The following is a 19,273-nucleotide window of genomic DNA, read 5'->3' on the forward strand; positions in this document are numbered from 1 at the left end:
ATATAATTTTGTATTTTATTTTTCCCACTATCATTTAATATATCCTTTCTACATTTGTCTTACATGTAGAATCATAATCAAATTTCTGCTTAAATCTTGTTGAACAATTTTTCTATTATTGACAATTTGAGCTGTTTTTGTATTTTCATTTAAACTATTATAAATGTGTGTTCATTAAAAAAATTTTCAAATTATTTTCTTAGACTAAATTCCAAAATTTGAATTATTATGTCAAAGACTTAAACATTTATATTTATCAGGATATGCATGAGCATGCATGTGCACACACATACACACACACACACACAGCCAGTTGTCCTCAAAATAATAAACACATTTTTCTATTAGCATTAAATGTGTGTGATATATTTGGCTCATAAAACTCTTATTATCCTAATTCCTGAGGCTTTAGGAAACAAAAATATTGACTAAACTAACTCAAATTGATGGGTAAATGGCAGACACACTTTTCCTTTCTCATTTGAGAAAGAATTTCTAAGCAGTATGTATGTGTATGTGTGTGCATGTGCATGCACAACCATCTGAATATTTGGGACAAGTGAACTTCTTCTGTTATTTAGATTGCTCTGTATAGCACAATGCCAAATTTGCTTACTTAGGGAGGTCACTTTAAGCAGAATGTAGGTTATTTGACTGAGGGGAGGCAATAGGCATTACTACAAGCATTATATTATAATTTAATGAGAAAGAGATTGGTTTCACAGGTGATTTGTTACTTCTGCAAACATTATGTACAAGACACTGAGCCAGGTGCTGTGGGAAGCTACAGGATATATAAACCACACTCACAGCCCTCAATGCCGTTCCAGTCAAATACAGAAGATAACACATGACCACAAATTAATGAAATACTAACTAGGAAGTGATGTCTCATCAAAAAACATGGGAGTTCAGTAAAAAAAGAGATTACTTCGATGAAGTGAGGATTTAAGTTTAAACCAAAATATTCAACATGGGTAATATCCAGAGGAAAAGAAACCTACCTTCATTCCCATTTTGAGGCCATGAGAGTCATTTTCAAACTAAATTACCTAAGCTTTTCTGCCTTTATAAGTGGCACTGACACATGAAAATATTTGGGAAACCTTATGAAATTCCAACATCTGTGTGGTAAACAAATACACCGTAATTTACTGAAGGCATTTATTTATCAAGGCATAGACTCTTTTGGGGAAAAAGGGAAGTTGAGATTAATGGAAGAACTATCATGAATTTTAAAATTCATGAGTTGGCGTTTGATCTTTAGCATGACATTAAGATTAATTCAGTATATTGTATGTATTTGCAACTGAATTAATCAAATATACTGAAATGATATAAAGAAGGCAGAAATTGACTTTGACATACTGTTTGATAGTTGCTATTAATTTAGTGCCCAACAAGTTCAACAAAATACACAGGAAGAAATAAAACAAAGGGGAAAATCCAAAATTGGCACTTTATTTAATTCTTTCTTTTAAAACTGTCCCTAATTAACCTTCGACAGCTTCTGTAGAATCCTTAATGTAGCAGGTTATTTAAAAATAGAAATAAAAGTTTTTGCTTCTTTAGAATTATTACCTTATTCTAATTCACATTCTAGAATTAAATTTGGTCACTTTCCCCAAGTTAAGGCTAAATTTTACTGCTCTCTTCTAAACAGGCAATCAGCATTTTGAGACTCTCTTAGGTTGAAGGGCTCATAGCCTGAAGTCAATTCTGCATTTTAATATTCACAGCACAAAGGCAGGAAAGTTAGAAGCTTTCTTCTGTGTATACATTGAATACTTGTAGGCGGAGACTGAGGAAATCCAAGATGCCACAAAACTCATGGTGGTAATCAATTTAGAGTGCAAGTGATGGGAGTCAAACTTTATATACTTAAGGCTAAAGCAGTATTTACCAACCTACGCATCAAGCCCAGATTGAAAATCCAAGTCTCAGCCGAGCTGGGGCTACACAGGCCCTCAGGAACATCTGAAACCGGGATTTATAGTGGCCAGGTTCTCCTCTGGGTAACCATCTCTAGTTCTTTCTTCATTCAGCTGCCTGCCCACCCACCCGCCTGCCTCCCTCTCTCCTGCTCTCCTTCTGTTTCTTTCTCGCTTTCTTCACTGAGTCTGGCTCTATTGCCCAGGCTGGAGTGCAGTGGCACAATCTTGGCTCACTGTAACCTCTGCCTCCTGGGTTCAAGCTATTCTCCTGCTTCAGCTACCTGAGTAGCTGGGATTACAAGCACCCACCACCATGCTTGGCTAATTTTTGTATTTTTAGTAGAGATGGGGTTTCACCATGTTGGTCAGACTGGTCTCGAATTCCGGACCTCAAATGATCCACTGGCCTTAGCCTCCCAAAGTGCTGGGATTACAGGTGAGCGACTGCACTGACCCCCCCACCCCCACCCAGCTTCTTTCTTTCTGTCTGAAAAATGTGGTTGCCACGTAGGTGACAACAGAAGACCACTAGTGGCTCTGGGGAAACCTTGTCATCCAAGGAGGATGGGTTGCAACAATCCGTTCCTCAATTTAAGAAATCCAGAAAAAAATTGTTGGTCTAGCTTAGGTCAGATGTTAATAATTTAACATAGACTAAGAATATAATGGAGTACTTTTTGTCAGTTTAAACAGCAGTCTTAAAACACATTGAATGTATTTTTAACCCTGTTTCCCATGATAACTTATGAGATGGGATTTACATAATTTTCATTTGATAGATGATATATTTGAGACATAAAGAGTTAGGTAACTTGACCCTTCACCAGCTAGCTAGTCAATTTCAGAGCCAGGACTTTGATCCAGGATTTGATTCCCAATTCAGCTTTTTCCAGAATTCTGCTATCCTCCACTGTCTATCTCTGTCATCAACCTTGTCTGGGCCATGTGTGCTCTAATTCATTGCCAAGTGGTGTAGCTACGAAAGACATGTCAACTCCGGGAAGTCAATGGGAAAACATTCTAGAAAAGAGGACAGTTTTACAGATGTGCTCCACATTCGTACTATCACCCACAGCTAGTGCTGATTGCCCTGTCTAGTACAGGGACACATCCACAGGTCACTTTGTTCATGTTCAATGGTGTTCTATGTGTCTTAAGAATCTATGCTGCATCTCCATGCCTGCAATCCAGGGTTGCAAATTCACTTAAGGATTACTTAACTTTTATACTAGTTTATTCATTTTATTTGTCGGATCTAGGAGATGCATTTGTTTCTTGAGATAATTTCAAGATTATTCAGAGTATGGTATTCTTTTCCTCCCAATTAAATGGATTAATCTTTCTCATTAGAATGTATACAGGTAACAAATAAACAAATACATTAACATAATACATGTTCCGCTCAAGACCTTTATACTTGTTTGATGAAAATTATGCTTCTTATTTCAAAATTAAAGTACATTCTTTCTTCAACATTCAAAGGGGATTGGTTTCAGTACCTCCTGCAGATACCAAAGTCTGAGAATGTTCAAGTCCCTGATATAAAATGGTGTAGTATTTGTATATAACCTACGCACATCCTCCCATGTACATGAAATCATCTCTAGATTACTTATAATACCTAATAAAATGTAAGTGTTATGTAAAGAGTCATTATACTGTATTGTTTAGGAAGTAATAACAAGAAAAAGGGCAATATAAACACCTTTTTTGTGAATTTTTTGATCTGTAGTTTGTGGAATCCAGGGAAGCAGAACTCATCTATATAAAGGGCCAACTTTACTCTAAAATTTAAGAAAAAAATTTTTCTTTAAAAAAAAATCAGCTGTAGTTTTAATTTGAGCGTAATAGACTGAATAAGACAAGCTTAAACTATTTCCTATTTCTCTTTGGTACTGTAAAGTTTTGTCAACATAATTCTTTGGAAAGTTATAGTGAAACCTGGAAAAATGTGGAATAGTTAACTTCGAAAGTGATTCTTTTTTGGCTCACTGAACAATCTTTTTTGCTAAGGATTTTAAAATTTTTGTCACAGTGTGTCTGCTATACAGTTTCTCACTTTCTTCCATTTTCTCCCTTCTCTGTTACTTTTAGGGATAAAGCACACCAAATAATTGTTTGCTCTCTGTCGTGTTAAGTGTTAAATGATGGGCCATTCCTGATACCCATGCACGACTGCTTTACTGTTCACTGTGACAGCTGTCCAACTTATCCCGTAAGTCAGTCTCTGTCTCACTTATCATTTTGTCATTCTCCTTCAATTTTCAAAGAGCCTTAGAATCATGATGGTCTAGCAGTTTGATATGATGTCAGATTTTTTGTATTTTCATTTCCCCATCTGCCCCCATGATTAATATCCCAGATAATGGGTTGGTAAGAATCCAGTGCTTTAAGCATGGATTCTCTGCTTACATTTTACCCACAGACACATACTAGTATATCCAGTCAGTGATTTCCAAGTTGATAGCTAATGTAATGTGCCTCCAGAACCATGTCTCTGCTTTTGTTTCTGAAAAAGGCAAGGCATGTCAAATTTATTACATGCAAAATTTGCCTTCCAACCTTGTGGAAACTTTTTCACAGGTATAATGGTATCCTGGGAAATTTTTTTGTTGTCCTGGTCAAACAGAAAAATAAAAAGCTGACTTATTATATAAGGCAAGGATTCTTTATCTTTCTTGAGTCATGCACTCTTTTGGCAGTTTGATGGACCTATAGTCTTCTTCTTAGCATATTTTTAAAATGTGTTTAGTATAAGATTCAGAAATAGTTCTAAGAACTATTGTAATTTCAACGTAGTGATGAAAACAAGTGATATTTTGCTATATATACAAGATGTAGAATATCTGTGATTTTTATAGGTATCAGTGTCACAGATAGCGCTAATTCTATAGCAGTTGATTGATTATATTCATAATTGAAGGAAAGTTAGAGATTAATAAAAACAAAACATAATATATTTTCCATCATGGACCCATTGAATGTTATTCATAGACCCCTTAGATAGAATTAAGATGAACACTTTGGATAGAGTGGAGAACCACTTCTATAAAATGTAGGTGACTTAATGTATTGATTCTTATCTAAGTATTTGCATTTTTAAAAAGATCTTCAGGAGGAGAGAAATGGTTTACATAAAATAATAAATCAATAATAATAAAGTATCAGGTACTATATAGTCTTCTATTATCAGGATGCTTTGCATGCATCTGCTTTGCTATAACAATGGTATATGTTTTAATGAATATGACAAACTTGAATAGTCATGAATGCTGTTTCTATCAAAGGTGTCATCTTCATAGGCTATAGTCATATTGCATAATATTGCTAATTTCAAAAACTTCCTAGAAAAGAATTCTTTCTCTGTTTCTTAATAGCCAGAATCCTAATCTTTAGAGTCTCTTTTGAGACATATGATAAATCATTGTCTTTCTTTTTTTTTTGGATTTGGCAATGGTTTTTTTTTTTTTTTTTTAAACTGTACTTTAGGTTCTGGGGTACATGTGCAGATCATGCAGGATTGTTGCATAGGTACACACATGGCAATGTGGTTTGCTGCCTCCATTCCCCCGTCACCTACATCTGGCATTTCTCCCCATGTTATCCCTCCCCGACCTCTCCACCCCCCTGCTATCCCTCCCTTGGCCCCCCCAACAGACCCCAGTATGTGATGCTCCCCTCCCTGTGTCCCTGTGTTCTCATTGTTCAACACCCTTCTATGAGTGAGAATATGCTGTGTTTAATTTTCTGTTCTTGTGTCAGTTTGATGGTTTTCAGATTCATCCATGTCCCTACAAAGGACACAAACTCATCATTTTTTATGGCTGCATAGTATTCAATGGTGTATATGTGCCACATTTTCCTTGTCCAGTCTATCGTCGATGGGCATTTGGGTTGGTTCCAGGTCTTTGCTATTGTAAACAGTGCCAAAATGAACATATGTGTGCATGTGTCTTTATAATACAATGATTTATAATCTTTTGGATGTACACGAAGTAATGGGATTGCTGGGTCAAATGGAATTTCTATTTCTAGGTCCTTGAGGAAGCGCCCCACTGTCTTCTACAATGGTTGAACTAGTTTATACTCCCATCAACATAGTAAACTAGTTCCTATTTCTCCACATCCTCTCCAGCATCTGTTGTCTCCAGATTTTTTAATGATTGCCATTTTAACTGGCATGAGGTGGTATCTTAATGTGGTTTTGATTTATGTTTCTCTAATAATCAGTGATGATGAGCATTTTTTCATATGTTTGTTGGCCTCACATATGTCTTCTTTTGTAAAGTGTCTTTTTATATCCTTCACCCACTTTTAGATGGGTTTGTTTGCTTTTTTCCTGTAAATCTGTTTTATTTCTTTGTAGATTCTGGATATTAGCCCTTTGTCAGATGGGTAGATTGCAAAAATTTTCTCCCATTCTGTTGGTTGCTGGTTCACTCTAATGATTGCTTCTTCTGCTGTACAGAAGCTCTGGAATTTAATTAGGTCCCATTTGTCTATTTTGGCTTTCGTTGCCAATGCTTTTGGTGTTTTAATAATGAAGTCCTTGCCTATGCCTATGTTCTGAATGATTTTGCCTAGGTTTTCTTCTAGGGTTTTTATGGTATTCGCTCTTATGTTTAAGTCTTTAATCCATCTGGAGTTAATTTTAGTGTAAGGTGTCAGGAAGGGGTCCAGTTTCTGCTTTCTGCACATTGCTAGCCAGTTTTCTCAACATCATTTATTAAACAGGAAATCCTTTCCCCATTGCTTGTTTTTGTGAGGTTTGTCAAAGATCAGATGGTTGCAGATGTGTGGCGTTGCCTCATAGGCCTCTGTTCTGTTCCATCGGTCTATATCTGTGTTTTGGTGCCAGTACCATGCTGTTTTGATTACTGTACTTTGTAGTATAGTTTGAAATTAGGTAGCATGATACCTCTGTCTTTGTTCTTTTTGCTTAGGATTGTCTTGGCTATGTGGACTTTCTTTTGGTTCCATATGAAGTTTAAGGTGGTTTTTTCCAGTTCTGTGAAGAAGGTCATTGGTAGCTTGATGGGGATAGCATTGAATCTATAAATTACTTTGGGCAGTATGGCCATTTTCACGATATTGATTCTTCCTAACCATGAGCATGGAATGTTTCTCCATCTGTTTTTGTCTTCTCTTATTTCGTTGAGCAGTGGTTTGTAGTTCTCCTTGAAGAGGTCCTTTACATCCTTTGTTAGTTGTATTCCTAGGTATTTTATTTTCTTTGTAGCAATTGTTAATGGGAGTTTGCTCATGATTTGGCTCTCTGTTAGTCTGTTATTGGTGTATAGAAATGCTTGTTATTTCTGCACATTGATTTTGTATCCTGAGACTTTGTTGAAGTTGCTTACCAGTTTAAGGAGGTTTTGGGCTGAGATGATAGGGTCTTCTAAATATACAATCAGGTCATCTGTAAATAGAGACAATTTGACTTCCTCTTTTACTAACGGAATACCCTTTATTTTTTTTCTTGCCTAATTCCTCTGGCTAGAACTTCCAATACTATATTGAATAGGAGTGGTGAAAGAGGGCATCCTTGTCTAGTGCCAGATTTCAAAGGGAATGCTTCGAGTTTTTGCCCATTCAGTATGATATTGGCTATAGATTTGTCATAAATAGCTTTTATTATTTTGAGATATGTTCCTTTGAAATCTAGTTTATTGAGAGTTTTTAGCATGAAGGGCTGTTGAATATTGTCGAAGGCCTTCTCTGCATCTATTGAGATAATCATGTGGTTTTTTTGTTTGGTTCTGTTAATGTGATGGATTATATTTATAGACTTGCATATGTTGAACCAGCCTTGCATACCTGGGATGAAGCCTACTTGATCGTGATCGATAAGCTTTTTGATGTGCTGTTGCAATCGGTTTGCCAGTATTTTATTGAAGATTTTCACTTCTACGTTCAACAGGGAGATTAGCCTGAAGTTTTCTTTTCTTGTTGAGTCTCTGCCGGGTTTTGGTATCAGGATGATGTTGGTCTCATAAATTGATTTGGGAAGGATTACCTCTTTTTGTATTGTTTGGAATAGTTTCAGAAGGAATGGTACCAGCTCCTCTTTGTACATCTGGTAGAATTCAGCTGTGAACCTGTCTGGACCTGAACTTTTTTTGGTTGGTAGGCTATTCATTGCTGCCTCAACTTCAGCCCTTGTTATTGGTCCGTTCAAGGTTTCAACTTCTTCCTGGTTTAGGCTTGGGAGGGTGCAAGTGTCCAGGAATTTATCCATTTCTTCCATGTTTATGTACATAGAGTTGTTTATAGTAATATCTGATTGTAGTTTGCATTTCTGTGGAGTCAGTGGTGATATCCCGTTTATCATTTTTTTATTGCATCTATTTTATTCTTCTCCCTTTTCTTTTTGTTAATCTGGCTAGTGGTCTATTTTGTTGATCTTTTCAAAAAACCAGCTCCTGGATTTATTGATTTTTTGAAGGATTTTTTGTGTTTCTATCTCGTTCAGTTCTGCTATGATCTTAGTTATTTCTTGTCTTCTGCTAGCTTTTGAGTTTTTTTTAATCTTCCTCCTCTAGCTCTTTCAATTTTGATGATAGGGTGCCGATTTTAGATCTTTCCTTGCTTCCCATGTGGGCATTTATTGCTACAAATTTTCCTCTAGACACTGCTTTAAATGTGTCCCAAAGATTCTGGTACATTGTGTCTTTGTTTTCATTGATTTCAAAGAATATCTTTATTTCTGCTTTCATTTCATTGTTTATCCAGTTGACATTCTGGAGCCACTTCAGTTTCCATGAATTTGTGTAGTTCTGAGTTAGTGTCTGAATTCTGAGTTCTAATTTGATTGCACTGTGGTCAGAGAGACTGTTTCTTATGATTTCCATTCTTTTGCATTTACTGAGGAGTGATTTACTTCCAATTATGTGGTCAATTTTAGAGTAGGTGCCATGCAGTGCTGAAAAGAATATATATTCTGTGGATTTGGGTTGGAGATTTCTGTAGATGCCTATTAGGTCTGCTTAGTCCAGATCTGAGCTCAAGTCCTGGATATCCTTGGTAATTTTCTGTCTTGTTGATCTAATACTGACAGTGGAGTGTTAAAGTCTCCCTCTATTATTGTGTGGGAGTTTGCATCTCTTTGTAGGTCATTAAGAACTTGCAGCTGAGTGCTCCTGTATTAGGTGCGTATATATTTAGTATCGTTAGTTCTTCTTGATGCATTGGTCCTTTTACCATTATGTAATGCCCTTCTTTGTCTCTTTTGATCTTTGTTGGTTTAAAGTCCATTTTATCAGAGACTAGGATTGCAACTCCTGCCTTTTTTTTTTTTCTCTCCATTTGCTTGATAAATCTTCCTGCATCCCTTTATTTTTAGCCTATGTGTGTTCTTGCACATGAGATGGGTTTTCTGAATACAGCATATCAATGGTTTTTGAGTTTTATCCAATTTGCCTATCTGTGTCTTTTGATTAGGGCATTTAGCCCATTTACATTTAAGGTTAATATTGTTACATGTGAATTTGATCCTGCAGTTTTGATGCTAGCTGGTTGTTTTGCAAATTAGTTATACAGTTTTTTCATTGTGTCAATGCTCTTTACTATTTGGTACATTTTTGGCGTGGCTGGGACTGGTTGTTCCTTTCTATGTTTACTGCTTCTTTCAGGATCTCTTGTAAAGCAGGTCTTCTGGTGACAAAATCTCTCAGCGATTGCTTGTTCATAATTGATTTTATTTCTCCTTCATTTATGATGCATAGTTTGGCTGGATATGAAATTCTAGGTTGAAAGTTCTTTTCTTTAAGGATGTTCAATATTGGCCTCCATTCTCTTCTGGATTGTAGGGTTTCTGCCGAGAGATCCGCTGTGAGTCTGATGTGCTTCCCTTTGTGGGTGACCTGTCCTTTCTCTCTGGCTGCCCTTAGCATTTTTCCCTTCATTTCAACCCTGGTGAATCTGACGATTATGTGCCTTGAGGTTGCTCTTCTTGAGGAATATCTTTGTGGTGTTCTCTGTATTTCTTGGACTTGAATGTTTTCCTTTCTTGCTAGATTGGGGAAGCTTTCCTGGATAATATCCTAAAGGGTGTTTTCCAGCTTCAATTTATTCTCTCTGTCACATTCAGGTACACCTATCAAACGTAGATTTGGTCTTTTCACATAATCCCATATTTCTTGGAGGCTTTGTTCATTTCTTTTCACTATTTTTTCTCTAACCTTGCCTTCTCATTTTATTTTATTGAGTCGATCTTCAATCTCTGATATCCTTTCTTCTGCTTGGTCCATTCGGCTATTGAAACTTGTGTATGCTTTGCAAAGTTCTTGTGCTGTGTTTTTTTTAGCTCCATCAAGTCATGTATATTCTTCTCTAAGCTGTTTATTCTAGTTAGCATCTCACCTAACCTTTTTTCTAAGTTCTTAGTTTCTTTGCATTGTGTTTGCGTGTGTTCTTTTAGCTCTGAGAAGTTTGTTATTACCCACCTTCTGAAGGGTGTTTCTGTTTCTGTCAGTTCATCAGATTCATTCTCCATCCATCTTTGATCCCTAGCTCGTGTGGGGTTGTGATCCCTTGGAGGAGGAGAGGCATTCTGGTTTTTGGTGTTTTCATCTTTTTGTGCTGCTTTCTTCTCATCTTAGTGGCTTTATCTACCTGTGGTCTTTGTAGTTGGTGACTTTCAGATGGGGTCTCTGAGTGGATGTCTTTTTTGTTGATGTTGACGCTATTTCTTTCTGCTTCTTAGTTTTCCTTCTAACAGTCAGGCCCCTCTGCTGCAGGACTGCTGGAGACCCCACTCACCTGGGGATCACCCGTGGGGGCTGCAGAACAGCAAGGGCTGCTGCTGGTTTCTTCCTCTGCTGTCATCCTCCCAGAAGGGTACCCACCAGATGTTGGCCTGAGCTCTCCTTTATGAGGTGTCTCTTTGGGTATACGGGGTTCAGGGAGTTGCTTAAGGAGACAGTCTGTCCCTTATAGGAGCTCAAGTGCTGCCCTGGGAGCTCCATTGTTCTGTGCAGAGCTGCTTCGCAGGTACCTTTAAGTCTGCTGCAGCTGAACTCATAAACTCCTCTTTTCCCAGGTGCTCTGTCTTAGGAAGGTTGGCTTTATTTATAAGTTCCTGTTGTGCTGCTACCTTTTTTCATAGATACCCTGCCCTGCACGGAGTAGTCTAGTCACAGTCTGCCAGCAGAGGTGTTGTAGAGCTGTTGCAGGCTCTGCCTAGCTGCTGTGTGAACTGCCTAGAGAGTGGTGGACTGCCTCGGTAGTGGGGGATGCCCTTACCCCCATTGAGCCTGACCGTCCTGAGTCCAGCTGCACAACCCTCAATCCAGAGCATTTCAGATTGCTTGTTTTGTGGGGGTCGTACCTGCCAAGCCAGATCGCCTGGCTTCCTGTCTCAGCCCCCTCCCTTTCAGTTGAATGGGCAGCTCCATCTCCCAGGTGTTCCAGGTGCCCATCGAAACAGCCACCCAGACTTGTGTGAGTTTCCATGCTCCAACCCAGCAGTGGCTGAAACCACTGTGCTGAAAACCCGTGGTGCTTTTTGGCCCTGGAATCTCCTGGTCTGTGGGCAGTGAAAACTTGTTTGGAAATGTGATGAGCACTCACCATTTGTGCTGTTCTCACAGGGAACTGTACTCAGAGCGGTTCCTATTTGGCCATCTTGGATCCTCCAAATCATTGTCTTTCAATAGTGCAATTTATTTTTGGAAAGAGCTAAAAGTAGTAGCGAGTTAACCTGTTTAGGAATTTTTTTTAAAGGTATAAATTTAAGGCAGCAGAACCAATTTTCTCAAAAATATAAATGAATTTTAAAGTTAGTTCAAAGAGAGAAGTTTCAAAAATAATCTGAGCAATAGAAACATTAAGTAAACATAGACTGTCCCTGGTAACATCTTTGTAGGCAGTATTCATATGAATATATGTTTATTTAAAACAAATCTTACTTCATGAGCCATGCCTTCTAATTTTGAAACTGCCCATATAAACTTCATAAAATTTATCAGGAAAAAAGTTAGAGGGAGAGATGAAAATAAACCAAGCTTACTGCACATGCGACATTAGTCATGAAGTCAGCTTGCTCTCTGACCTGCTTCTTCATAGTTCTTTGGTGCCTATTGCCCTACAAACATGTACACCTTGTTACAGAATTACAGTTCCCCTTAACTGTTCCACGGATAACAACCTGAGCATTATAAAACATTGGTTTCCCTTTGATCATTTCAGAGAAATATATCATCCTGATGCTTACCAGAGCAATAGGCTATAGTGGTGAAAAGGTCTGGCATATTGATCAAACTACTAATGCCAGCTGATCCCAGTGACCCCCACTGATACCAGCTGATCTAAAAGACCCTGCTGACTCAGCTGGTCTGAAGGACCCCATGAGGCACTGACTCACCAAAAAATGCAGCTTTCACATTGTGATGATTTCATCCCCCTTTCCCTGACCAATCAATGACCCCAATTTTCCAGCTTCTCATGCTCAAGAAACCTTTAAGAAACCCACTCTAGAACTTCTCTATCCCCAGAGGAGATAGATTTGAGGATCTCCCATCTCCTCGCTTGGTGCTTTGCAATCATTAATAACTCTTTCTCTGCTGCCTTTCTGCTGTCTCAGTGTAATGGGTCTGTCACTGGGCAGTGGGCATAAATCCTGTTGGTCCTATAACAATTTGGTGATAAAGGAATCCTCCCACTGACCTTGGAAATCCCATGATTTGGGCATCTGTCTTCTCTGTTTCTGAATGACATTATTATAGTTCTGGCTCCTGTAGAGTCCGCCGTACTCTGAGTGAAATGAGGCACTGTTTATGCTGGTGCTCATTAATGTTAGTAATAGTATTCTGGAGTTTCCCAAGATTCTGCTGCTTGAAGCATACTGTGTGTGATTGACATTGAGTTGTCACTGTGATATCATTAAGCAGAGTAGAAACATCAAGTCTTGCCTGAGTCTTTCCTCCAAAATAATCTTGCTGTCCTTCCCTCTGTGAATATTTTGTGTATTAAATGACTGATGAACTAAAGCTCTTCAAATTTCATTCTTTCCTGCTTACAAATGCCTGAGGAAAAAATGGTCTATAGATGCAAAGAGATACTTTTCAAGCATTCCTTTTTTCTTCTTCTGCCTCAGGGACCGTTGTTGACTTTGTCAGCTTCTTGTGGGAAGCAGTAGCTTTGAAATCCCTGGAGACTTTTGCCACCCACCTTCCCTCAACATTGCCGTACATTATCAGAGGTCCAAAGGCAGCAGTCCTCACTCACCCTCTTCTGTCTGATGGGAACCATTCCCTGCAACTCTTCCCTTGAAATATTGCCTGACTTTCAAACTGTCCTTCTGTATCAGTGGAGTTGGCCTGAAAGTGGGAGTAGGAGAGCTGGGGGGTGGAACTTGGAGTTCCTTTTTGCAGTTGCAAGCTGATCCTTCCTAACCTCAACTACCTCCTTGTATCAACTTTCAGGTGTTCATACTTAACTTTTCTGAAAGGACATTCCATTAGGATACCTATTAAATAGTATTTTTAGCATGATAGCACTAAGTTTACAAGTCGGATTGGCTTTGTGAATTAGACTGAGAATTTTAGTGCATTCATTTAGTATATTATGGAAAACAACAACAAAATATTTTGCAAATAAACTTAGTTTCTGCAAGTAGAGAACTGCTGTAATTTACTTTTCTTAGTTAGTTCTAAACACACGTTTTTAATCAGTTTTTGTAAACCAGATTACCTGAGTTTATGGATCTTAGAACAGTGGTTGTCAGATTTTAGAATTTTCTAAAATCTTGTTAAAATGTAGTCTCCTGAGCCCCATTTCCAGAGTTTCTGATTTAACAAGTCTAGGGTAAGGCCTGCAATTTGCATTTCTAACATTCTCAGGTGATACCACACTGCTGATCCAGAAAGAGACTTTGAGAACTACTAGCTTAGAGGACAGGTCACAAATCTCAAATTACCATCGATCTTTGCAATTCTTAATATAACTTAAATCTTAAATTTTCAAGAGACTGTGAAATTTAAATTCCTCTTTCAAAGACACAAGGAAATGAAGGTATATCCACATTCAGTTCACTTATTTATATTTAATTATTTTCAAGGCTTATCAGATCACATATTAAGTCCAGAATTTATAATAAAAAATTCTTCCAAGCAGAAATGAATGGGCTAGTATTCATGAATTCACATTTTTAATCTGTACTAAACCAATGTAAGTTTTACTTTTTTGAGATCGATTTATCTTACAGCTATTTGTTTTGCTTTTGAGCCATATTTTGTTGGGTAACACTTTTCAACAGTTTTAAAAGCTAAATATCTACCACGTTTGTTATCTTTTTAGTTTGACATTGATGTGTTTTTTTTTTGAAGCAGTATTGATAAATGGCTTCCAGTATGTGCCTGTGATAGGTAGAAATATGTAATTGCTTTTATAGCAGTTCTGAGTGTTCAGCCCTGGAACCTGCCTACACCTTGCAGATGTGTGAATTGAATTGGAATCGGGGAATTCAGTTGCTAATCACTACAAGCCTCCAGACTTGGTGTGGGAGGTGAGTGAGCATGGGATTGCTTTTCTTTTCTTAAGGAAAAATTAAATCAATGTGATGATCTTTTTTTCTGATGGCTCTCATATTCTCCTTTTAAAAAACAAATACCTTTGAATTACAGTGCAAGTATCTTAGTTCCCTTGTCTTCCTGAAAGATCAATCATCTTGATATTTTGTGGTAAGGAGGTCAATAAATATGGGAAAATAGCTGGGGTTTGGCTTAATTTATTCAAATTAATGGGAGTGTCTTCTCGTGCCAGTGTTTACACTGGAAACTGCTGTATGCTATAAAGTATTCACACAGCTGATGAAGCTGAGTGGCATCAAAAAATGATGCCAACCATGGGACACCAGTCCTGAGTTCAAAGCCCAACTGTGTCACCTGTTAGTTATACTAACTTGGGCAAATATTCAGTTTTGCTGTCTTTAAAATGGGGGAAAATCTGCATGTGAGGGATTAGAAACACTAGATGTGAAACATCTGGCACACTGAAAACAGCCTGGAAGTGATAGGGACAGAAATTCTTAAACTGGCTAATAAATTCCAAATTTTCTAACTTCTTCATTTGCAAAAGAACAGTTGCTACATTTGTTTGAGAAAAAAAATTTCTGGCCTGGTGCAGTGGCTCAGGCCTGTAATCCCAGCACTTTGGGAGGTTGTGGTGGGCCGGTCATCTGAGTTCGGGAGTTCGAGACCAGCCTGGCCAACATGGAGAAAACCTGTCTCTGCTAAAAATACAAAATTAGCCGGGTGTGGTGGCACATGCCTGTAATTCCAGCTACTTGGGAGTCTGAGGCAGAAGAATCACTTGAACCTGGGAGGTGGAGGTTATGGTGAGCTGAAATTGTGCTTGGGCAACAAGAACAAAACTCTGTCTCAAAAAAAAAAAATAATAATAATTCTAAAACCCTCAATAATAATCAGGGAAATCTCTATGTGCTTCTTACTGAATTTTTATTCAAGGTGACTTATGTTTATTTGTCCTTGGTTTTCTCTACTGTGTCTAGATTTGTGATTGGTTAGTTGAATTTTAATAACCCCACCAGAACTTTTACCAATTTGATCAAATTCTTCAAGACAACGTTTAATTATGCAGTAGTTGTAAATAGGGTTACTAATATGAGTCTGTTAAATACTGAAAATCCCTACCAATGTTGTCTAGCACCTACCATTTATTCAATAGATACTAGTGCTTATTGTTAGTAACGGTATTATTTAGAGATTCTGTCATACGTGCTTCCAGACTGTAAATGTTTAAAAAAGTCAAAGTGTTATTTTTCTAACTACCACTTCTATGGGTCTATATTCAGGATGCAAGTTCAGATACCAGCTCAGAGATAACTCACAAAGAGCAGTTTCCTCTTTTATTCCATATGATCTCTTGGTCTCTTGGGTCACCAAGGCAGTTTTCCTGGTGACTAAGTTCCCAGCCACCAAAGTTCCTACCTCCAAGAAACATCTCTGGTCTTCCAGGTGACACCCTTAGAGGTCAGTTCTAAACCAACCTAAGACTTCCAGTTGTGACTCAAGTTTTGCTACACTTAATAGAGGGCATTGAATATGTATATTTCATCATTACACAATCATTTTAATATTTTATGTTTGACATATGGTACAAAAAGCACGCAGGAGTTCAATTGGATTGACACTGTTGTTCAATATTAGGGTGAATTATTTCATTGGCTTTTAGCCTACTAAAACCTATCGCTCTGGTAAGCATCAGGATGATACGTTTCTCTGAAATGATCAAATAATATTTCTGGGGAAACAATTGCATATCTCTGCAACTTCCAGTCCTCTCCTTCCCCATGAGCCTGAAATCAGTAGATGTACCAAGGAGTGGGTCAGAATGAGGAAACCTAAGGCCTTTATCATAATCTCTATTAGCTTTCCCAAAGCCACCCCAAAGAAGCATACATCTAACTCAAAGTCATACTGACTGTGCAAACATTGGCAACATGATTCAAACCAGACTGATATCTCTGGGCTGTGTCTACACAGAGTCGCATTTGGTATCTTCACTGCTCCCCCTTCCACAAATGTATTGCAGAAGAGTCTGGACGTGTACTTCGGAAAGACTACTGGACCTGTTTCTGAAGGAAAGTGCATGTAGGGCATTACAAGTGGGGTTTAATTAATGGAAATGTAACATAATGCTAACGTTTTCTAAAATGAGGCATGTCTGTAGCCACCGTTTGCAGGATTTCCTGTTGGAAAGGGAGAGCAGCCTAATCGATTGCTCTGGGTGGCTTTTTCCAGGCTTTAAAGAATAAATTTTGCATAGTGTTTTGGAGGCATCACCAAAATCGAAGCCTGAATACATTTTATCCAAACAGCCTTGTATGAAAAATACTCATTTCTTGTATTCCCACAGTGAAAGTACATCAGCTGATCATGGGGACTGGTTGGTATTTTTTCTAGGCTTGATTTAAGTAAATGTTTTCTAGGGGTGAGGGTAAGATTTGCCAGAGGCTAGATTTTAAAAAGAAAAAAAAAAAGAGAAGGAAATCAAAATGGATTTGGATCATTAAATCCATTTGCTGATTCTTACAGCAACTGGATAACTACTTCCTTTCTCCAGTCCAGGAGCAAAGGACTGGGATGAATGATCTACTGAGGACGTCTTGTGTTAGAATAAATACTGAGAGAGCCTCTTTCATCAAATTTACTTTGCCTGTTGCTTTGCCAGATGTTTTTATATTTTTGCAGTGTTTTAGACTTTATATCTCTCTGATATACAAAACCTAAACAATCAAGGCTGCCATACTATCTTAAAAATATGCAAACCAGCTCAGGAGAGTAATCAGTCCCCTTGACTGTTGGTAAATGTCTATTTAAAGCAAAGTTGACAAATCTTTTGTGTAAAGGGTCTGATAGTCAATATTTTGTTGGCTACAACTACCCAACCCTGATTTTGTACAAAAGACAGCATGTAAATGGAAGAATGAGGCTGTGTTCCAATAAAACTTCATTAAAAAAAAAAAAGGTGGCAAGCCAGCATTGGTCTGTGAATCTTAGTTGCAGACATCTGATTTAGACCATTACTGGCAAATCTATGAAACACAGACTACATTCAAAGCTTTAATATTCAAAATAATTACACCTAGTTATTAATAATTACACCTAATATGTTTTTCAAGATAATTTGCTTGAAAAACATACCAAACTCACTTTTTTTCTTTAAAAAATTAAATAGGGCAAGGGGCTTTTGAAACTGCACCTTCTGCAGAAGTTGTGAACTCCATATCTTATTAACATAAAAAAGGCAGATGCCATGTGGCCTTGTGTCATTGTGTACTGGGACTGATAGCTGCATAAGCTTGAAGCATCGATTGGTCTTGGCATACCATTTATAAAGCTTGCAAGCAAGCAGATTCTTTGAGAAACAGATGATAAAGCTTAGTCAAGAGCACTTATCTTCAAAATACATGGCTCAAGATGTGTTTTCTTGCCAGACATATAGTTAAATTATTTAAACTATTATTGGGGATTATGGAGCATTTTTCATTGATGAGAAAATAGCTTTACATGCAGGTCAAAATTGAGTTTCTATATCTAGATACTACTTTGCTGTGGTTCAGGTTGTTCTCATTTTCACTCAGCAATTTAACAGAAAAATGAAATGATGACCTGAATAGGTTGTATGCCCACAAGACCTACTGTCATTTTGGTAGAAATGTTTTAACTGGCCCAATTTACCTCTCCTGACAGGCAGGAGGTTCACCTACTGCTTCTTACTGCATTGATTAGGTTAACAGTGTTTGAAAATGGATTTGTAATTAGTTCATTTTCTCTAATTTCTACCTAAATTTTATGTTTGTAATGCATCACACAGGCAGTAACAGCTTAAACAGTTCTCTCGCACTTGTTAAGAGTTTAGAAACATAGGCATAGGAAGAGTAATGGCAGCAGCCGGGCGCGGTGGCTCATGCTTGTAATCCCAGCAGCTTGGCAGGGTGAGGCAGGTAAGATCACTTGAGGTCAGGAGTTTGAGACTAGCCTGGGCAATGTAGTGAAACCCCGTCTCTGCAAAAAATTAATCGGGCGTGGTTGTGTCCCAGCTACTTGACTGCTTCAGCCCACGGCTGCTGTGAGCCTGTAAGCCATGATTGTGCCACTGCATTCCAGCCTGGGCAACAGAGAGAGACCCTGTCTCAAAAAAGAAAAAAACATTGCCAGATTTAGCAAATAGAAATATAGAAAGCCCAAAGGACTAAATATGAATTTCAGATATAGAACAAATAATTTTCTAGTGTTAAGTATGTTGCACAAAATATTTGGGACATGCCTATGCTAAAATATTTATCCTAAATATTTGAAGGAACATAATTATACTAAAAATTTATTTGGTGTTTTTCTGAAATTAAAATTTAACTAGGCATTCTAATATACTGAAGCAGGATCCAGGGAATGGAGTTTTCACTAGATACTATATTTTCTATCAGGTATGACTAAAATTTAAAAATGCAAATGCCTCTAGTTAGACAATCATCATGGGTGAATCTGCTTAGACTGAGTGCCGACTCCTATGCCATGTTGCTAGCTGGGTGAGTAAAGCATACTTGCAACATAGCAGAAGATGAAAAGGAACTGAATATGGAGTGCCTGGTATCCTGTTCTTAGAAGTTCTTCTGGAATCCCCAGCAATAGGTCTTTTTCACCTGGGCTCTGGCAGCCTGCCATGCTTTAATTTGCCAAACCTAACACACCTTCCCCCGAATCTTTCCACTGGGCTCCTCTTCTCTTCATTCGAGAGTCCCGACAAACTCTTTCCTGGTGGCCTTTGTTTCCCTCACCTCCTCTGGATTCTTTTTTTTTTTTTTTTTTTTTTTTTTT

At 37.9% G+C, this 19,273-nt stretch overlaps 1 protein-coding gene across 6 annotated transcripts in view; it reads left to right on the forward strand.

Annotated features, from left to right (window-relative positions):
- Window positions 1-19,273, forward strand: part of MLIP (muscular LMNA interacting protein) — a 271,628-nt gene that overhangs the window by 51,571 nt on the left and 200,784 nt on the right. For 3 of the 6 annotated variants that reach the window (XM_032299721.1, XM_032299720.1, XM_032299727.1), the window contains one exon: window positions 4,029-4,149. The exons of the other annotated variants lie outside the window; for them this stretch is intronic. In XM_032299721.1, coding sequence (XP_032155612.1) covers window positions 4,102-4,149 — 48 coding nt within the window. In that variant the 5' untranslated portion in view covers window positions 4,029-4,101. The remainder of the gene's footprint in view (window positions 1-4,028; window positions 4,150-19,273) is intronic. 6 annotated transcript variants of the gene reach the window in all.

The sequence above is a fragment of the Sapajus apella genome, unplaced genomic scaffold (genome assembly GCF_009761245.1).
Source record: "Sapajus apella isolate SASKATOON/1434 unplaced genomic scaffold, GSC_monkey_1.0 scaffold41, whole genome shotgun sequence".
Classification (NCBI taxonomy): domain Eukaryota; kingdom Metazoa; phylum Chordata; class Mammalia; order Primates; family Cebidae; genus Sapajus; species Sapajus apella.